Source organism: Hyalella azteca, unplaced genomic scaffold (assembly GCF_000764305.2).
Source record: "Hyalella azteca isolate HAZT.00-mixed unplaced genomic scaffold, Hazt_2.0.2 contig441, whole genome shotgun sequence".
Taxonomy (NCBI): domain Eukaryota; kingdom Metazoa; phylum Arthropoda; class Malacostraca; order Amphipoda; family Hyalellidae; genus Hyalella; species Hyalella azteca.
This window is the reverse complement of record NW_025930792.1, coordinates 11715-30278: the sequence shown is the minus strand read 5'-3', so window position 1 is coordinate 30278 and position 18564 is coordinate 11715. Positions and strand designations below refer to the sequence as shown.

The 18564-nt window shown below is 43.2% G+C and overlaps 1 protein-coding gene across 1 annotated transcript; it reads right to left on the bottom strand.

Annotated features, from left to right (window-relative positions):
* Window positions 1–4654: 4654 nt before the first annotated feature.
* On the bottom strand, window positions 4655–16872 carry LOC125177704 (uncharacterized serine-rich protein C215.13-like). The gene is made up of 4 exons (XM_047879945.1): window positions 16765–16872; window positions 7134–8538; window positions 5799–5916; window positions 4655–4810 (listed from the first exon to the last, which is right to left on the bottom strand). Exons 1-4 carry the CDS (start codon window positions 16859–16861, stop codon window positions 4655–4657), a joined length of 1776 nt encoding a protein of 591 aa, XP_047735901.1. The 5' UTR covers window positions 16862–16872.
* Between the last annotated feature and the right edge of the window lie 1692 nt (window positions 16873–18564).

Genomic DNA, 18564 nt, shown 5'->3' with positions numbered 1-18564 from the left:
GAAATGACACGATGCTCATGGAGATGATATTAGTATCATCCACGACCACGACTCTGATGATATCCCGCGTTAAGTGGACTGGGGCCATACTTTCAAACTGGCTAAGTAAACGTAAGTACTTACACTCTATTTTCTTGTCTATGATTGGTGGATTTTGCTTGCGTGGCCGTCAATGATTGGCTGATGAACTTACGATCTCTTAACTTTTTTTGAAAGTATAGGCCCAGGCCGTGAAGCAGGCAATAACTGACAATATCTCATCAGGGTGGAGGGACGATAAAGAAGCTGATGTTTTTCGAACACAAAATAACGTGTGGTGCGTGCGATACAAATAGAGTTCGTACCAATCGTGCGCAATCCTCAGTGTTCATCACCACCTGCTCTTATTGTCTTCGGTATTCAGTTTGATTCTTGCAGTGGATTTGAATTATAAATATTCAGTAAGACATTTAATTTTCCTATTTGCATTAGTATTTAGTGTTTAGTGACGTCCTTATTATTATGTAAATGATCTCAGGGATGCCGTCCTTATTTATATGTAATCGCTCGCTTAATTGCTGCCGCGATGTCTCTCATCATGAGCGCTGGCAAAATTGGCGCTCACCGTCAGCGAGTGACCTTCAAAATTAATTTTAATCAATCGAAAAGCTCCTGGGCAAACGCTCAGAATTTCCAGATGGACGCCGACTCTCAATCCTACGAGCCCACAACTTCACAGCGAGAAAAATCGGCGGCAATGAGACTACTACTAATAATAATAATAATAAATTATATAGGTATGCAATATTCAAACGCTTGAACTTAAAGTGATCGGATAAAAATATGTGAGATGCCAGTCATATCATTTTTAACGTGTAAGGTTCCGGAATATAAGGAAGTCAATTTCGCGATTTGTTGTAGTGCACTACAACAGAACAAGCAACAAATTCGCAAGATTTATGATGTTCGAGTAGAATCTAGGAAAACTCTGCACTAGATAATCTTCAGTTTAATCCAACTGAAAACGTGGCATGACCACACATCAAAATACAATTCAAGTTCTTCGTCTTCGTGGCATGACCACACATCAAAATACAATTCAAGTTCTTCATCTTCACAAGTTTTAAGAAAATATCTCCAATCCCAATTTCTGAATATCAAACAGCGTGCATACCTTTTGGATAGCCTTAGCGCCACCCTGCAGATAAGTATGCAACGGGAAATTATTCTCAGAGCAGTCAGACCTTGAATCTATCCATCTATGGATATAAATGCATCATCCATCCATGGATACATGCATCATCCATCCATGGATACATGCATCATCCATCCATGGATACATGCATCATCCATCCATGGATACATGCATCATCCATCCATGAATACATGCATCATCCATCCATGGATACATGCATCATCCATCCATGGATACATGCATCATCCATCCATGGATACATGCATCATCCATCCATGGATACATGCATCATCCATCCATGGATACATGCATCATCCATCCATGGATACATGCATCATCCATCCATGGATACATGCATCATCCATCCATGGATACATGCATCATCCATCCATGGATACATGCATCATCCATCCATGGATACATGCATCATCCATCCATGGATACATGCATCATCCATCCATGGATACATGCATCATCCATCCATGGATACATGCATCATCCATCCATGGATACATGCATCATCCATCCATGGATACATGCATCATCCATCCATGGATACATGCATCATCCATCCATGGATACATGCATCATCCATCCATGGATACATGCATCATCCATCCATGGATACATGCATCATCCATCCATGGATACATGCATCATCCATCCATGGATACATGCATCATCCATCCATGGATACATGCATCATCCATCCATGGATACATGCATCATCCATCCATGGATACATACATCCATCCATGGATACATACATCATCCATCCATGGATACATACATCCATCCATGGATACATGCATCCATTCGTGGAGCATCAGCACAGCGAGCAATATCTCTTCATAAGTTTTAAAATAATTTCCTTTTTCATTCGTCGGTATCTCGCCATCAACACGTCGCAAAGGTTCATAGTAAATCCAAGAATATTTCTAGTAATTTTTGTTAAGTTTTCCACGAGTTTTGTTGGACAGAATGACATAAATGAGAGCGCTTGAACATTCATAATTCCCACCGAGGTATTCCCGTAGCGGAGTGGCAGCTCCCGTGAATGAGGCGGCCTGTCATGACTGACTTCATTTCTTGGATTTTGGCTTCACTAAATCCCATCGAAATGTTGCCAGCAATCGTTAGTTATTAGCATTAATATTATTTTATAATAATTATTAATATCATGGTTGACTCGCAAGCACCGGTTTTGATCTGTTCATTTATAAAATATTTTTTCTAGTTTTAATTATTTATAAGATTGATCCCTTCCAACACTCAATTAAAATTACGGCCAACTTTTTCCAATTTATGAGAGTATAGATCATATAAACGAAATCCTGCTTGGAAACTCAAATCCACTTGACTTTAATAAGGAAATTAAGTTAAACTTTAAAAAAGATATTACATTCTTACTTTAACGATGAAAATGACAATTAAAGTAAATAAACACGGCTAAGATAATTTCTCTACCCCAATAAGAAATAAAAAAATTTTATATGCCACTCATAAACATTCTTTTACCTTACACTATGAAAAATGAGCGGATCATATATGTTGCGTGGTCGTATATACAATATGATGCCATATTAAATAAATACGCCCTTTTGCCAGGCTAAAGTGTGTCAGGATGACCCACACAAAGGAAAACCAGCAATTGGGACAAGTGTATCTCATCCCTCAGAGTGCGGCACACAACACGACCTGTTCGCTCGTCAGGAGATCAGGGCCTATACTTTCAAAAAAAGTTAGGAGATCGTAAGTTCTTCAGCCAATCATTGACGGTAATTGAAGCAAAATCCACCAATCATAGACAAGAAAATAGGGCGTAAGGACATAAGTTCACTTAGCGAGTTTTGAAAGTATGGTCCCAGGTACGTAATTCAAGCGACTCCCGGTCTCAGGCTGAGAAGTGTTTTACAATCTTGCTGCTGTTTGAGCGCACGTTTCCTGCCATCGCCTGACCTGCTGCGAAGTAAAGCAAAGATTTCAATTGCGCCTGTCAAGGCGTGAGCTGGAAAGTTATTCTCCGGGTCAGTACAAACATTTCTACGGCACTTGGCTCCAGCAAGACCGAAAGTTGAGCTAAAATGTCGGAGTTGCAGCCACTTGGCCGAGAGAGGCAAGATCAAAGAATCAGGCACGCAACACAAACACCGGCGGTCGTCAAACTTCGGCTTCGTAATAAAACGTTGCTAGTGTCGCGATCATGGCCCGGTTCAGGAGTGTAAATATGCATCTCGTGCGCACTGCAGTCATTACGCTTGTGGAAACTGTACTGTTTGGAGTCCGGCGTTCTCGGCAGGATCATACGAGTCCGGCGCTCACGGCAGGATCATACGAGTCCGGCGCTCACGGCTGGATCATACGAGTCCGGTGTTCACGGCAGGATCATACGAGTCCGGCGTTCACTGCAGGACCGTATGAATCCGGCGTTCACTGCAAGATCGTACGAGTCCGGCGTTCACGGCAGGATCGTACGAGTCCGGCGTTCACTGCAGGACCGTACGAGTCCGGCGTTCACGAGCTGAAGCAGCGTAAATGATATCCTATATGCACTAAAAACCCGCACCGTTTCAGGCGTGAGCTTCACGGGACATGGAGAAGAAAAGTCAAGTTTCTTCTTGCTACAGAAGTGCGAGTTTTCAGTGCAATATTACGAAGGACTGAAGACTGAAATTTTCAGTTCAGTTCAACAAGGGCAGATGAAGTGGCCGAAAGTGCATTGAGCGGATGATCACTTTATTATATCAGACTTCACGTCGAATCGATTCCAAGAGTTGCCAAAAATACCATTACTTTGTTCAATGCTGTGAATAACTTTTTTTTATTTTTGTGAATATATGTGTTCAATATCGATACTTCCATACATTTGAAAATTTTTTTACTTCTCTTCAGTAAATTGTGTGGGATTGCCTGATTTCATTTTAAAAAGCTGGGCTCAAGCAATAAATTATAAATGCCCACTTAAATTACTTTTCTAATTTTATTTTTATATATTAAAAAAATAATTTTAAATTTTTTTACCAAATAAAAAAAGTAGTTCAAAATTATTTATACTGTCAATCGATTCGTGCAATGTCTCCAACTTTACGCAAGTGCGCAAAATTTCAGATCGATTGGATGGGTAGAAATATGTTAAATATCGATTATAAGATTTGTAGCAGACAAACAAACAACAAAAAGTAAAGTTAAAGAGAAATGTTGTAAAATATGATGCAATCAGCTCTCTCTTATGATGCCCAAACGGCTCACAGATCTGCAAACGACACATTTGCCTACTTGAGCAAATTAAAATACTTGCTTTTTTTTGGAAAAGAATTTCCGCAAGTGCACCAATTAATTTTTGGCGCTTGATAAACATGGCTGCTCTGGCGATTTCGAATAAAATGCTCCAAGTACACGTTATTCAACTGTTACACATGTTGTAATTTTGATGAACACAACAAAGATGTAGAGAAAACGGTTTATATTTTATAGTTTGATCTATTGAGCTTCATCCGTGGTTATGAACGGCTCAGCCATTTCTTTGGACAAGGTGGTAGAAGCGACTGGATGAGATTGGTTCAAGCATCGCGCAAGTGCATGATGGTCTCGTAAGCCTGTCTCACGTGGCTCCTTGGTCCTCGAGACTGAAGGTGGCTAGTGAGACAGGAGCTCAATCATTACCACAATCAAGTTAAATTTCCAAAAACAAACTCTTTATCTCAAGAAAATAAAGTCGTCCCCGATGTAAAAATTACCATGCTACGAATTCCTTTTATTCTCCAGGAAATCATGCGACGCTAAGTCATAAAGTTTCTCGGGGAAACGTGTTCAATCACGCGATAGAAACGGGATGCAGTGAGGCTCAATTTTTCTAGGCTGATATGGCAGCCTCTTCTTGATACGTAAACAAGCTGTCGCTGGTTATGAGGTGCGTGCAGTGCAGTGGATGTGTCTTCAGGCGTCTTTGAAATTGTTTCTGCTGCGAAAAGTTTTTTTAATGCGCGTTGTTTTTCATTTTTTTACTTGGCTTAGGTAATGGTTAGGTCACATTAAGTGTGTCTAAACCCATCGTATTCAATTCTCCATTTGGGAATTCCTAACTCGTTCCTCATTTGGGAATTCCCAGCTTATTCCCCATTCGGGAATTCCCAGCTCATTTCCCATCTAGGAATTCCTAATTCATTCCCCATTCGGGAATTGATCGCTGTAAGGTTCCGTTCAAATGATGCGTACGGACATTTTCAAAGGTCTTCTATTCGTTGACTTTTTATATTATCCACAGCCCACAAGAGACTCGAGTCTTAGATGAATCCCTAACATGAAGTTCACACGAGCCTGCAGGGAGGCCGACAGGACTAACAGTTGATTTAGTGTTTACATCGTAGCAGCAACAAGTTGGCAATTGCGGGACTCGCTTGGATCCCTCATAAATATCTTCAAGTTCCAACTCACACGTGAACGACTGAAGTCATCACTCACACGTGAACAATCAAGTTCCAACTCACAAGCGAAACGACTCTGGTCACGACGCGCACGTCAACGACTCAAGTCCCGACTCAGAGTTAACCTCCTCAAGTTCAGACTCAGAGTTAACCTCCTCAAGTCCCGACTCACAATTGTTCCACCGCAATAAGGCCCTCACCTGGAAGGTGTCAGGGTGGAGGTCGAGGAGGCGCTTCACTTGGTAGGTGTCGTTGTTGCGGATGGCAGTTTCGAGCTGCAGCGCCTCGCTCGTCACGTCACTCAGCGACGACGTCAGGCTAGACATGACAAAATAAGCATTTTAGCTGTCAAGAAAAAAAATGCTCTTAATTTTTAAAAGTATTATTAAGTTATAACGAGTGTTAACCGTTCAAGATATGCAGCTCAATTAAAGACTATAAATTCCAAGTAACTCCTGTGTCATGGCTGACATGCTAAGTGAATTCTGAAATGATTTCCAGTCAAGCCATTTAATTGTGAATAAATGAAACGGTGACAGTTATGTCTTCGCACTGCGAATATAAAGATTTTCAAGCAATAAGCCTAAAACAAATGTAAAATATGGCAAGTGTTCAAATAAAACTACTTTGCGTAGCAAAGAGCTGCAATATTGGGTGGAATACGATCATAGTGAGCATTTTCGGCCATTGTTAGTACTTTTGGCCATCATGAGCAATTGCAATAATAATAATATTCATGAGCAATTTCGGGCCGTAACAAACATTCTAATGAGTAACTCATATAAACCTCAGATTATGCTAGCTCTGTTGCGAGCACAACAGCAAAATGGACTAGTTTGTGATGGTGTATTGCGTTCAACGGTTGAACTCCCTGCACAGGTTCGCTACTGCACTCCTTACCCTGATACGTTCGGAACCTCACGTACGCGAAACTCTTCTGAAAACCATAATTTTCTTGCAGCTTCATTGGCATTCAAGGAAACAGAAAGCCGCGTATTAAATCCTCATTGATGTCATTACGAATACAATGAAGCTGCGGTAATAGCTTCGATTTAAATTTTGGATCTATTTTGGTCCTAATATGCTGATTGGGTTTCGTCGTCAGCAATTCGAGCTGAAAAATCCGCCGAAATTAAGATTGCAACCTCGCAGCAGAACAACATGCCCCTTGTGTCGATGAGTCTGCCTGAATTGACGTGACTGAACTCGTAAGTAGCCAGAATCTCAGTTATGAACACTACTGAGGAAAATACCAGAATATTGAGTAGGTACCTAATACAAGAGGGGTCTTTCTCCCACTGCTTTAATTAACGCATCGTGCACAAAGTTACAATAAATTTAAAGATCCTATGATTCGCAAAAACACCATCTTTTTTAACGCTAAGGGGCTATATGGAACAAATGCAAAGCACTAACGTGATGTTCAGAGGCTATATTGAAGGGGTAACCTCGCCAGTTTTATAGAAGCATACAGAACATAGTCTGCTTAAGAAGAAATTAAACACATTATACGAATGAAATCATTCAAAACCAACCTGCAGGGAAACGAAGCGGACAACAAAGAGAGGTGAGATATACTGGATTTAGGGGACCTTTCTTCGCCCAGATCCCCTTTGTACATCCCTCTGGGAGTGAGATCTCCGTTGATGGTCGAGCTACCGCCGCCCGAGTGCCCCTGCTGCTGGCTGCTGGAGAGCGAGCCGTGCCCTAATGAGTGCGAGGTGGAGTGCGAGCTGCTGGACTGGTGAGTCCCCGTCGAGGGATGAGGACTGGTCGCCTGGTGAGTAGTGTTGGCACTCAGTGAGTACCCTGAACCTGGGTTTGATCCACCGCTGATGCCATGATGAGAGAGGTGTGAGCTGCTGCTGGAGTGCGATGAGCTCACCTGGTGAGAGGGTGCTGGCAGTTGCCCGCTAGAGAGCAGTTGTGTGGTCTGGTAAGGGGCGTGGTAAGGACCGAGGTGGGAAGAAGGGGTACCGTGTGCCTTGCTAGAAATTGTGCTTGTAATGCCATGGGCACGGTGATTACTCAAGCCAGGAGGAGACGCCGCGTTATCGTTCACAAGATTATTGCTATTGGCATCGGACGCTTGATATGGATTAGCATGGCAGGCCTGGTAAGAAGAGCTGGGACTAATCCTTGATGAGCTATTGTTGTGATATGGCGAGGAGTGCACCTGGGCTTGTATTTGATATGTTGTTGGCAGAACACGTGATATGTCAGGCTGTGAGATCGCTGACGCGCTGGATGCCGACGGCGACAGCGAAGCTTGTGTGGAAAAGGCAGGCGCATGAGAAACAGGAGCGTGAGAGGCAGGCGCCTGAGAAACAGGCGCGTGTGAGGCAGGCGCATAAGAGGCAGGCGCGTGAGCGGCAGGCGCATGGGATACAGGCGCGTGAGAGGCAGCAGACAGCGGGACGTGAGTCTCATTATTTGCAGCAACACAAGGGCTCCGGGCACCGGGTGACACGTTGCCATGCACAGAAAGATCGCTGGGCGACTGTTGCTTGGTTCTTCGAGCGTCCCAGGCGGCGCTCGGGGACACGGGCGACCGTACGGCGCCCAGAGGAGGGTGAAGGCCTGGCGATGACGACGTGCCGTTCGCCGCCCGCATAAACTTGGCAGATGTCAGAGCAGCCGTTGTCGAGCTACCGTCAGCCTTCAGTTTTAAAGAAACTTCAGAAGTGCAGGAGGAAGCATTGGAGGCGGTGACAGGCACAACAGTTGAGGATATCGTTGACACAGACACAGATTCGTTGAAATTATTGTCATCTGCGTGGGGCTCGAACAAGGAACGCATTATTGCTGCATTTGAAGATGGGATTGTTGGACTCTTAAGCTTGGAACTTCGTAAGACGGAGGAAGGAGGTTCGGAGCATCCCAGTACCGTGGGGCGGTTGTTGTTGGTTTGATGCACATCCTTGCAGGTTGGCAACAATCCTGCAAAAGAAAGAACAAGTCTTCATAATGTAAAATTTAAGTCCAGTACCTATCTTGGTACTAAATTAAAAAATGTCTATGATTTTCCTGTATGTTCATCTAGTTTAGTGATCGCAGTCGTACAGTTGCTGGAAGAGGTGCATGATAAACACGGCTTACGGCTTGAGACCAATCGGTCCTTCTGAGTACGCGGAATAACACTCAAGTTTCAAATTCAAATCACCATTCAAGGATCAAAATTCGCAAGGAAAAGAAAATAGTAATAAGAAACAAACACTATGCTCCATTATGTACATCCGCTCCATTATAAAAATCCGCTCCATTATTTACATCAATAATTGCTGAGACCGCACTTGAGGCTGTAGTTACTGGGTTAACAGGAAGAAAGAAGCAAGAGTTGAGAGTTACAGAGCAAAGCAAGCACTCCAAGCCCTCCTGAGATGCTTTAGGCTGCAAGGGAGCCAAGTTAAATATTTCAAGCCTAGTTGGAAGAGCAAATATCTCGGCTGCCGAACTCATAACTGTGTCAAGTTGGAAAAAAACGAAACGTATTTCGAATGTATCCGGTTGAGAGTTAGACAAACGTTATCATGGAGAAAGATTAAAAGCAACTGAATGACAAATTCAGCCTCTATTCGATTAGCTACAGAGTTTGGCTTAAAGAGCAGAATCACAAAAATCTTTCAATATTTGTGGAAATTAGTGCAGTGTTAGCTTGTGTTTGAGGATTGGAAATGAAAAAAATAGGAGCTGTGCAGGAGTATGTCCAGGATATAGTTATCGTGTCAAGATGTTCCCTATAGGAAGGAAAGCAAAATTTACACCATACTTGTCATGGTAATCGATTATTGTCTTTCCTGGAATAAGATAGCAATGAGCACAACAATATTCCTTCCCTCCGCATACACTCAGCAGAAACAATGTCCTCCTATCTTCGTTCACGTCACAACCCAATATAAGCGGTGCGGACCACCCTTCCAACAATGTATAAGTACTCCGTACAAACAAGGTATACGATCACTTCAGCTTTCCTATTGTGTTCCTGCATCATTAAGAAGAGCGCAAACGTGCATGTCAGGAGTCTTCATTTAAAGCATAGTGCATCTGCTCTTTAATTTTAACGGGCCACGCAATTTATATTTTATAGCAGGGAGAATTTGAAGTGCATGCCTTCATATCCAGTATTGTTTTGTCACCTGCACATCGCCAAGTCTTGTCTCCTGCACATCGCCAAGTCTTGTCTCCTGTACATGGCCAAGTCTTGTCTCCTGCACATGGCCAAGTCTTGTCTCCTGCACATGGCCAAGTCTTGTCTCCTGCACATGGCCAAGTCTTGTCTCTTGCACATGGCCAAGTCTTGTCTCCTGCACATGGCCAAGTCTTGTCTCCTGCACATGGCCAAGTCTTGTCTCCTGCACATGGCCAAGTCTTGTCTCCTGCACATGGCCAAGTCTTGTCTCCTGCACATGGCCAAGTCTTGTCTCCTACACATGGCCAAGTCTTGTCTCCTGCACATGGCCAAGTTGCACCACAATTCAGAAGGATTTTTTCGCAATTCTTTAGCAACGTCGGCAGAAACAATCGCTGCGGCAAACAAAACCTGGAGAAGCTGCAGCGCTCAGCTGCACGCTGCACTTGGGATAGAAGTGCAGCACCTGAGAGCTGCGTGCTGCACCTGAGAACTGCGTGCAGCACCTGAGAGCTGCGTGCTGCACCTGAGAACTGCGTGCAGCACCTGAGAGCCTCGTGCTGCTCCTGAGAGCCTTGTGCTGCACCTGAGAGCTGCGTGCTGCACCTGAGAGCCTTGTGCTGCACCTGAGAGCCTTGTGCTGCACCTGAGAGCCTTGTGCTGCACCTGAGAGCCTTGTGCTGCACCTGAGAGCCGCGTGTTGCACCTGAGAGCTGCGTGCTGCACCTGAGATCCTCGTGCTGCACCTGAGAGCTGCGTGCTGCACGTGAGAGCTTCGTGCTGCATCTAAGAGTTGCGTGCTGCAACTGAGAGCGACTTTCAGCACATGAGAGCCTTGTGCTGCACCTGAGAGCCTTGTGCTGCACGTGAGAGCTGCGTGCTGCATCTAAGAGCTGCGTGCTGCACCTGAAAGCTGCGTGCTGCATCTGAGAGCTGCGTGCTGCAACTGAGAGCCTCGTAGTGCACCAGAGAGCCGCGTGCTGCACCTGAGATCCGAGTTTTGTACCTGAGAGCTGCGTGCAGCTCCTGAAAGCCGCCGACGTGCTGCACCTGAGAGCCGCGAGCTGCATTTGAGAGCCACATGCTGCAGCTGGGAGCCTCGTACTGCACCAGAGAGTCTCGTGCTGCACCTGAGAGCCGCGAGCTGCATCTGAGAGCCGCGTGATGTCCCTAAAACCCTCGTTCTGCACCAGAGACCTAGCATGCGGCGATGATGTTAACAATGCGCTGGCATGAGGATATCTGGGCATGGAGCAGCCAAGGAGCAGCCATGGAGCAGCCATGGAGCAGCCATGGAGCAGCCATGGAGCAGAAATGGAGCAGGATCAGTCCCTGTGATGTAGCGCTGTGCTGGCGCGGTCGGGCGGTGTTAGCTACTCGGCTCCCGCGCTCACCTGTTAGCTTGTTTTTAAACGCGCGCGTTTCGATCAAGCTCAGTAAGCGAGGTCAACGGTATGAATGGGAAAAATTGTGTGCGATGGAAATGGAATGGATTGTGAAAGAAACGTACATTAAACCTCTTTTGATTTGTTTCGTGTTCAAGAACGGTATAAGATACTAATAAGCATTAGAAAATGAAACCCGTTGCGTAGTAAGCGGGAAAGCTTCAATCAATTTCCGAAGTATCAACTTGGGCTTCAACAAATGACCTCCCGGAGTACGAAGCACACGGAACATAAAGTTGGTGCGTGCATTTGAGCCTCTGGTGCGGCCATTGGAAACTTTTCATGGCTCATTTGAATTTGATAGAAGCCATCAAAGAAGCCTCCAGTTCCCTCAGCCATAGCCGTGAGCTACAATCCTACAGGAAATTCAACCACAGCCAAACTCGGAGGGAGGATAAAATTTCTCCCTTCAACATCGGAGGGAGGCCCTCTCAGCCGTTACAGTATATTTTGCATGATCTATTGATGTGAAATAATTTCTATGCACGAAAAGTAAAATAGGTGCAGCCGCAGAATTTGACCAGTAGTTTTCAGTACTAACTACTGAAAATTGTCATACTTAGAAGTAGGCAAGACTGAGGTAGATAGAAATTTGTATCTGTAAAATTCATGGCTTGCGACTGGAGCGACAGCAGGGTGCCCGCACTGTTTAGTACAGGGTGTACCAGAATTAACTGACCCTTTTAATTTGTACTAACTACTGAAAATTGTCATACTTAGAAGTAGGCAAGACTGAGGTAGATAGAAATTTGTATCTGTAAAATTCATGGCTTGCGACTGGAGCGACGGCAGCAGGGTGCCCGCACTGTTTGGTATTTAAGGGGCTATTTATTTATCTTGGTTATTTGCTATTTCATCTTTGAAATTATCAGTTGAAATATTAACGAGTTATACGTGATTGCATCACCATTCTATATTTTTTATATGTATATGTTCATTTGTTTGCATCATGCAATGAGTATTTCGATCATCAGTGATGAAAATTTGAAACGGAGGGTAACAAAAAAATTATTGTTATTGTAGAAATTGTAAGGATAATTTAAGGTTTATATGAGAATAATTTAAGACATTGTGAAAGAGACGAAATACAAAAATTGAATTTCCGTAGGTACGGCCATTCATAATTATTCAAACGATTTGCATGTAATTTTTCTGCAACTCTTGATGCCATTACACGGATGCCTAAAGGCACTTTACTATAAAACACCCAAAGTGAAAGTTTGTTTGAAGGAATCTCGATTAGTTTGCTCTTATGATCCTTAGGTATCCATCATACAAATAAGTCATACCGATATAGATAGACAGACATAATAAGAAGAGAGCGATGTATACACATTAGATCCATTGTTCAGATTGGCGTAATGTGCATGAATGGAGCGGTGTTGCAAGTGGAGTTTGATTACCATGATATTATACTGTACGAAAAACATAATTGTCCAACGACGGTGGCATTGCTGCAACATTATACGCAAATTAAATAAATAATATTGTTTTGAATTCCAGAATGTTCCAACATGCATATCTGGATAGCAATATTTTTTTAGATGTTCTAGCTTTGGTCATATATATCATGCCGGTAATGTTAACCGATATTTTTTGATCGATGATTTGACCTTCACGCAATTTCATCATTGAAGACGTCAATTAAAAACGTTCTAAGTTCTACAACAAATGATATACATTCAGTTTAAAAGACTGAATAGAAATGTACTCATGCGAGGCATAAAAGAAACTTCCCTCTAGTCAGGGATTGCTATTGATCCTTCAACAATATTGGGACAGTCTCAACTTTTACGGCGTTTTCAGCTAAATAATAACAGTATTTTTGGCGCGCTTCCCGCAATATTGCGAAATTCCCGCATTTGAAACCTCAATGGAATCTTGGGTTCATGACAGTAAACCTTACCCAATGGAATGGAGTAAACCTTACCCGATGGAGTAAACCTTATCAATGGAATCTTGGGTTCATGATAGTAAACCTTGGGTTCATGACAGTAAACCATACCGAACTTTTACTTCGGAAGAAAGTCCGAAGTAAGACAACTCATGCCTCTGATCGAAGGGCTTTCACCATTTCTTGCATTAAAATAAAACGGTTCCAAAATTTGTTGATAGCAAATCTGAATCATTCAGTAAATCATAATTTCGAAAATAATCCATAAGATGAACTCTATGAGAAACATCTCAGATTTAGCATGGAATAATTTTGCGCTTCATCAGCCTCAAACGTATTCATAGGCAGCATCAATTAAGATTTTTTTTTTTTGGTGCTTCAGATGTCGACTTTCCGTTGGCAAGGCAAATGCTTTGGTAGTCTTTTAAACAGAAAAAATATACAGATATTCTGCCTCTAATTGTAGCTATGCGAATTATTTGCACTGCAACTATTTTTGTTATATTGTAACATTTATCATAATATTATGTCGACAATACAACACCACAAATTCGCATTTCAAGTTCGTTTAATAATACCGCTCAATGTTTCTCTCATCTGTTTAACATGAATTTTTAAATTATCACATTGAAGCATTACCTTCAGCGTATGCAAGAATAAACAACAAATGTTGTTACTAAACTTTCCATGTAGCTGTAATTTGTAAAATTGTAGCAACGATCGAGTTTTCTCTGTAGTTACGATTACCTTCAGTGCATATATGCAGTTAAGAAGTCGCTTCTTTGATTAAGCTATACAAAATTGACTCCTATGGTTCCTGTTATCTTTCTTTGTTTAAAAGAAAAGTTATAGACGAACAAAATGCGAAAATTTCATGCGCCGTTACAAGCAAACTTTTTGAACACACCAAAAAACGCCCCCGACGGCACACACAACTCAGCGAGCTCTATTTCGCCTCAAAAAATTCGCGTAAATTTTCGGAGCTAAAAAAAACACGTTTTTTGGGGCGATGACAATTTGCAATAAAGGTTTCCTTGGCGCTGAGAGTCGAGCGCCTGCAAGTTCACTGAATTCTCGGCCGTTTTATCGGCGGCAAGACACGCGCAACACGCGGCCTGCAATGCAGCTTCAAGAGACACGCGCAACACGCGGCCTGCAGGGCAGCTTCAAGAGACACGCGCGATGTTTTAATTTCAACGCAGAATGAAGCCAACAAATCTTGTTTGCGCCGAGAGCCGCCAGGCGTGAACCTCACACAACGGCGAAGACCGCTAAAAAAATAATAATTCGCAAATCTGGAAAAAATTGCACCTGTTACAAAAAACCATAAATTGCGGCTCCGAATTTATTCCACGTCAAACGATGCAAAAAATTATGCCGGGTTCCTTTCGGAGCTTTCGCAAAATTTGTGCGGGTCGTTCTTGCAGAATCGACTGATGATCAGAGATGAAGAAATCAAGTTTGGGAAAGTTGTCTTGAGCGTTTATTGTGAATCATCGTAAGGAAGGATTTCATAAATATGTGGATAATACTGCTGCAACAGTTTAGCGTTGGCACAGTGCCTTGACTAAATAATAATGCTCTACTGCTACCCAGCCAAACTTTTATTTGCAATGCTATTCCTATAAGAATTGCACGTCACTGTCATGCTCTCATCTTAGTTGCCCTTGATCTCGGGTCCCGTCGCGGGACGACGGGACCCAAGGGCGTGGTGACCTGCCTATAGCGACGACTCGGAGTCGGAGGACGACGAAGGCGGCGCATCAGCGTGACCGGGGACTAGGAAGTCCCGAACTCATCATAAGGTTATAAGGACTGCACACCATATCAGTGCCAGGTCACGCGCTTCACTATGACCGACACGCGACATCACCAGATCTTCGAACAATTCTTCTGCAGCTGCGTAGTATTAGGTTGTTCAGTGGGTCGAAGAGAAAACAAACAGTTAGAATTTATACAACTATTGTGGGGAAACGCGTGTACTGGGGACAGCACCGGTACACTAGATATGCAGCGCCGGTACACGAGACGGGACAGCGCCGGTACACGAGACTTGCAGCGCCGGTACACGAGACTTGCAGCGCCGGTACACGAGACTTGCAGCGCCGGTACACGAGACTTGCACAGCGCCGGTACACGAGACTTGCACAGCGCCGGTACACGAGACAGCGCCGTGTAATGGTTCCGGCAAAGGCTCGAGTTAAGAACCTCGACAAAATAAGGCGCCTTTATTTCGCCTGCATCCACTGGGCGTCAAATAACAGCGATGTAAGTAAGCATGGCCGCACCAGAGGCAGACGGCCGGCGGCTCACGACCGATTATAAGAACTAAGATTTTAATGGAGGCGGGCGGCAATTATTAGAACTAAGATTTTAATGGAGGCGGGCGGCAATTATTAGAACTAAGATTTTAATGGAGGCGGGCGGCAAGGGCCGAGCTGTTGACTCGACAGCGGATAAATTCCACTCTTGTATTATGAGTTGCTTGAGCAAACAGCGCCGCGTCAAATGACGTCCCCGCGGCCAATATTTGGCACCAGGCAGCATGAGGCAAGACGGGCGTCTTGATGTATAATATTGTACAGGGACGTTATGTATAATATTATACATATGTATAATATTATACTAATATAGGTATATTATATTATATGTATAATATTATACAGAGACGTATATGTATATGTGTATTATTATACGTATGTATGATATTGTACAGAGATATATAGAAGAGAAATTAAAATGAGGCTGTTTACGATTCGTTGTCTACTTGTCAAATTTAATGAGCACTAAGTTTACGAATAGTATAATTAACTATTGTAAACTTAGGTGTGTAAAATATTTGACTGCATAATTCAAGATAATATAGACAAAAATTACGTTATTAATGAAAACATTAATGTGGGAGAGAGCGTCAAAACTCACGCAGGAAAAAACTAACAAAAAACGATTAATAAAATATTACTTACAGATAGACATACTTTAAGCATGCATTAGAGTAGGTGCTACTGGGCGCTGCAGGCCAGAATGCGTAGGCGCTGCAGGCCAGAATGCGTGGGCGCTGCAGGCCAGAATGCGTGGGCGCTGCAGGCCAGAATGCGGAGCTGGTGTCTGCAATTCATCTGTGCAGAATTTCATCTCCCGTGCGCTCCCTCACTGAAAACTTTGCGCCGAGTATAGGCGGCCGTCAGCTGGCCGCCCATACCGCGGCCAAGATTATCCCTCCTGAAGCAGAGCGATTGATTGCGCCGTGCTGCAATCTGTTGCCAGACGCTCCTGCTCTACGGCAGGTCACGACGGCCGGCCGCCGAAAACACGCCGGTAATTCCAACATCGCGATCTTATGTGCATATTAGCGAGACTAATTACCTCAGATCGGCAGTTTTTCTCTGCTGCGAGTCTACGTATTCTGCCGCGAGTCTACGTATTCTGCTGCGAGTCTACGTATTCTGCTGCGAGTCTACGTATTCTGCCGCGAGTCAACGTATTCTGCCGCGAGTCAACGTATTCTGCCGCGAGTCAACGTATTCTGCCGCGAGTCTACGTATTTGTCCAACCCATAAAAGACCAAGTATGTGGAATGCATTCTTGCTATTAAACATAAAATTTGTTACTATTGAAGAATTATCAAGAGAATTGATCACCATTTAGATAGCTATATAACTAAAGGGGAGCCTTGTTCATTTATAAGATAAACTAACCTGTGTTGTCGGGAGGGGGCGAGGGGCTGGAGGGGACACCGTCAGGGGGGGCGCCAAGGGGGGAGGGTCGACCAGAGGGGGGGCGGCCCCCCTCCATGGCCGCCTGTAGCCACGAGCCACAGCCACGGTTATTGTCTGTGGGTAAAGAGTTCATAATTACCGTCCAATAGAACAGCGATAAAACAGAAAAAATAACTTAAAGAAGACAGATAAATTACCATTTCCGTTCATTTTCCGACCATTGTCGGAGTTTATGAGAATAAAACCTTCGATCGTTACAGAAATAGAGGCCAAGTAGAACTAAAGATAGCCTCGATCTTAGAACTTGCTACCATGGTATTATCTTGCCCCGTATAAATAAAATGTCAGCAAACACAGCCATGTAGGGTATAGCCCACCCATCAACCATCGTAACGAAGGATGACATAAATATAAGGAAAATACAGCTGCAAGTAGCGGCAAATTATAGGCAACATTACAAGCTACCTTTTTATTAAATGGCCTAAAATTCGAACGAAAATTGCAGGCGGCAGCATGTGCATCTAGCTCCAACTCTTGTAAGCAATTAAATGCACATGTTGGCGTTACTTCCTCATTACAATTACTGTATGATAGTCTTCTACACTGAGTGCAGAATGTACAGCGAATCAATGGAATAATACGAAATTCTCGATTTTGCTGCTAATATTTAAAATAAAATAACTTCAAGTAACTAGAACATTCTATCTTACAAGTCTGCCACGTCCAGGCACTTAACCTGCAGCACAACTAAATTACGCGAACCAAAAGCGTCAGGACAAAAGTTATCTTCCTACAAACTCCAAAACAAATAACAAACCAGAACACGACTCATCCGAGTTTGTTAAATATTTTGATAAAAAAATCCATATATTTTAAGGCCGTTCTCGGAATCGAATTCAGTAATAACCTTAAATATCAGAAATTTTATTTCATATTCTAAGTATTTTGTTTCGTCCTCTGAAAGGATATCTTAAAGGATATCTTCTTGCAGGGAGCAGGAGGCGGTCTCTACTTAATAGGCGATATTTTGAGCCTTGCAGAGCATCCTGCGCTGAACTACCGCAAGCATTTGCCCGATATTACCTAAACGAAGTGCAGGAAATTTGCAAGATTATGTGGGATTTGCAAGATGATAGAACCTTAAGACTGTTGCACAGTTCCTCAGAAACCAGAAGGCCTCCCTTGCCTTGCACCGCAATCTTTTATCAACATAATTCAGGAATTTGAGGGCAAGGAAGATATATGACATCCATAATGGCATCATGATATATGACATCCATCAAATATATGACATATCCATCATAGCTGCGGCACAGCTTAGTGTATAATGTGAAGCATCATCGACTGGTGCTATAGGCGCTCGCCTCTGCGGGGTATTTACCCCAACATTGTTTGCTAATTTATCATCATGAATACAAGAATATCTGTCACTGCTTTTGTGCATCTGTTAAACGCAACAGAACTTGCAGAACATCTGCAACGCTTGTGTATCTGTTGGTTGCAACAGAATGCTAAAGCAGAAGTATATAATTCAGGGTTCCAAGACCACCGCTTGAAAGGATTTCCTCAGAAATATAAAAATAAGTGAGTCTTCAGCGTCATTGCTATTAGTGTCTTTACAGCATCGATGTGTCTTGTTCATTACTTCCCAGATTTTGACAAACGAGCGTACACTTATTATTATTGCTGACCGAAGACGACTCGTTCACGAAAAACTTCATACATGAATCACGTGAGAACTATCTGGCATTATTTGTAGCAAAAAAAAATGATAAGAAA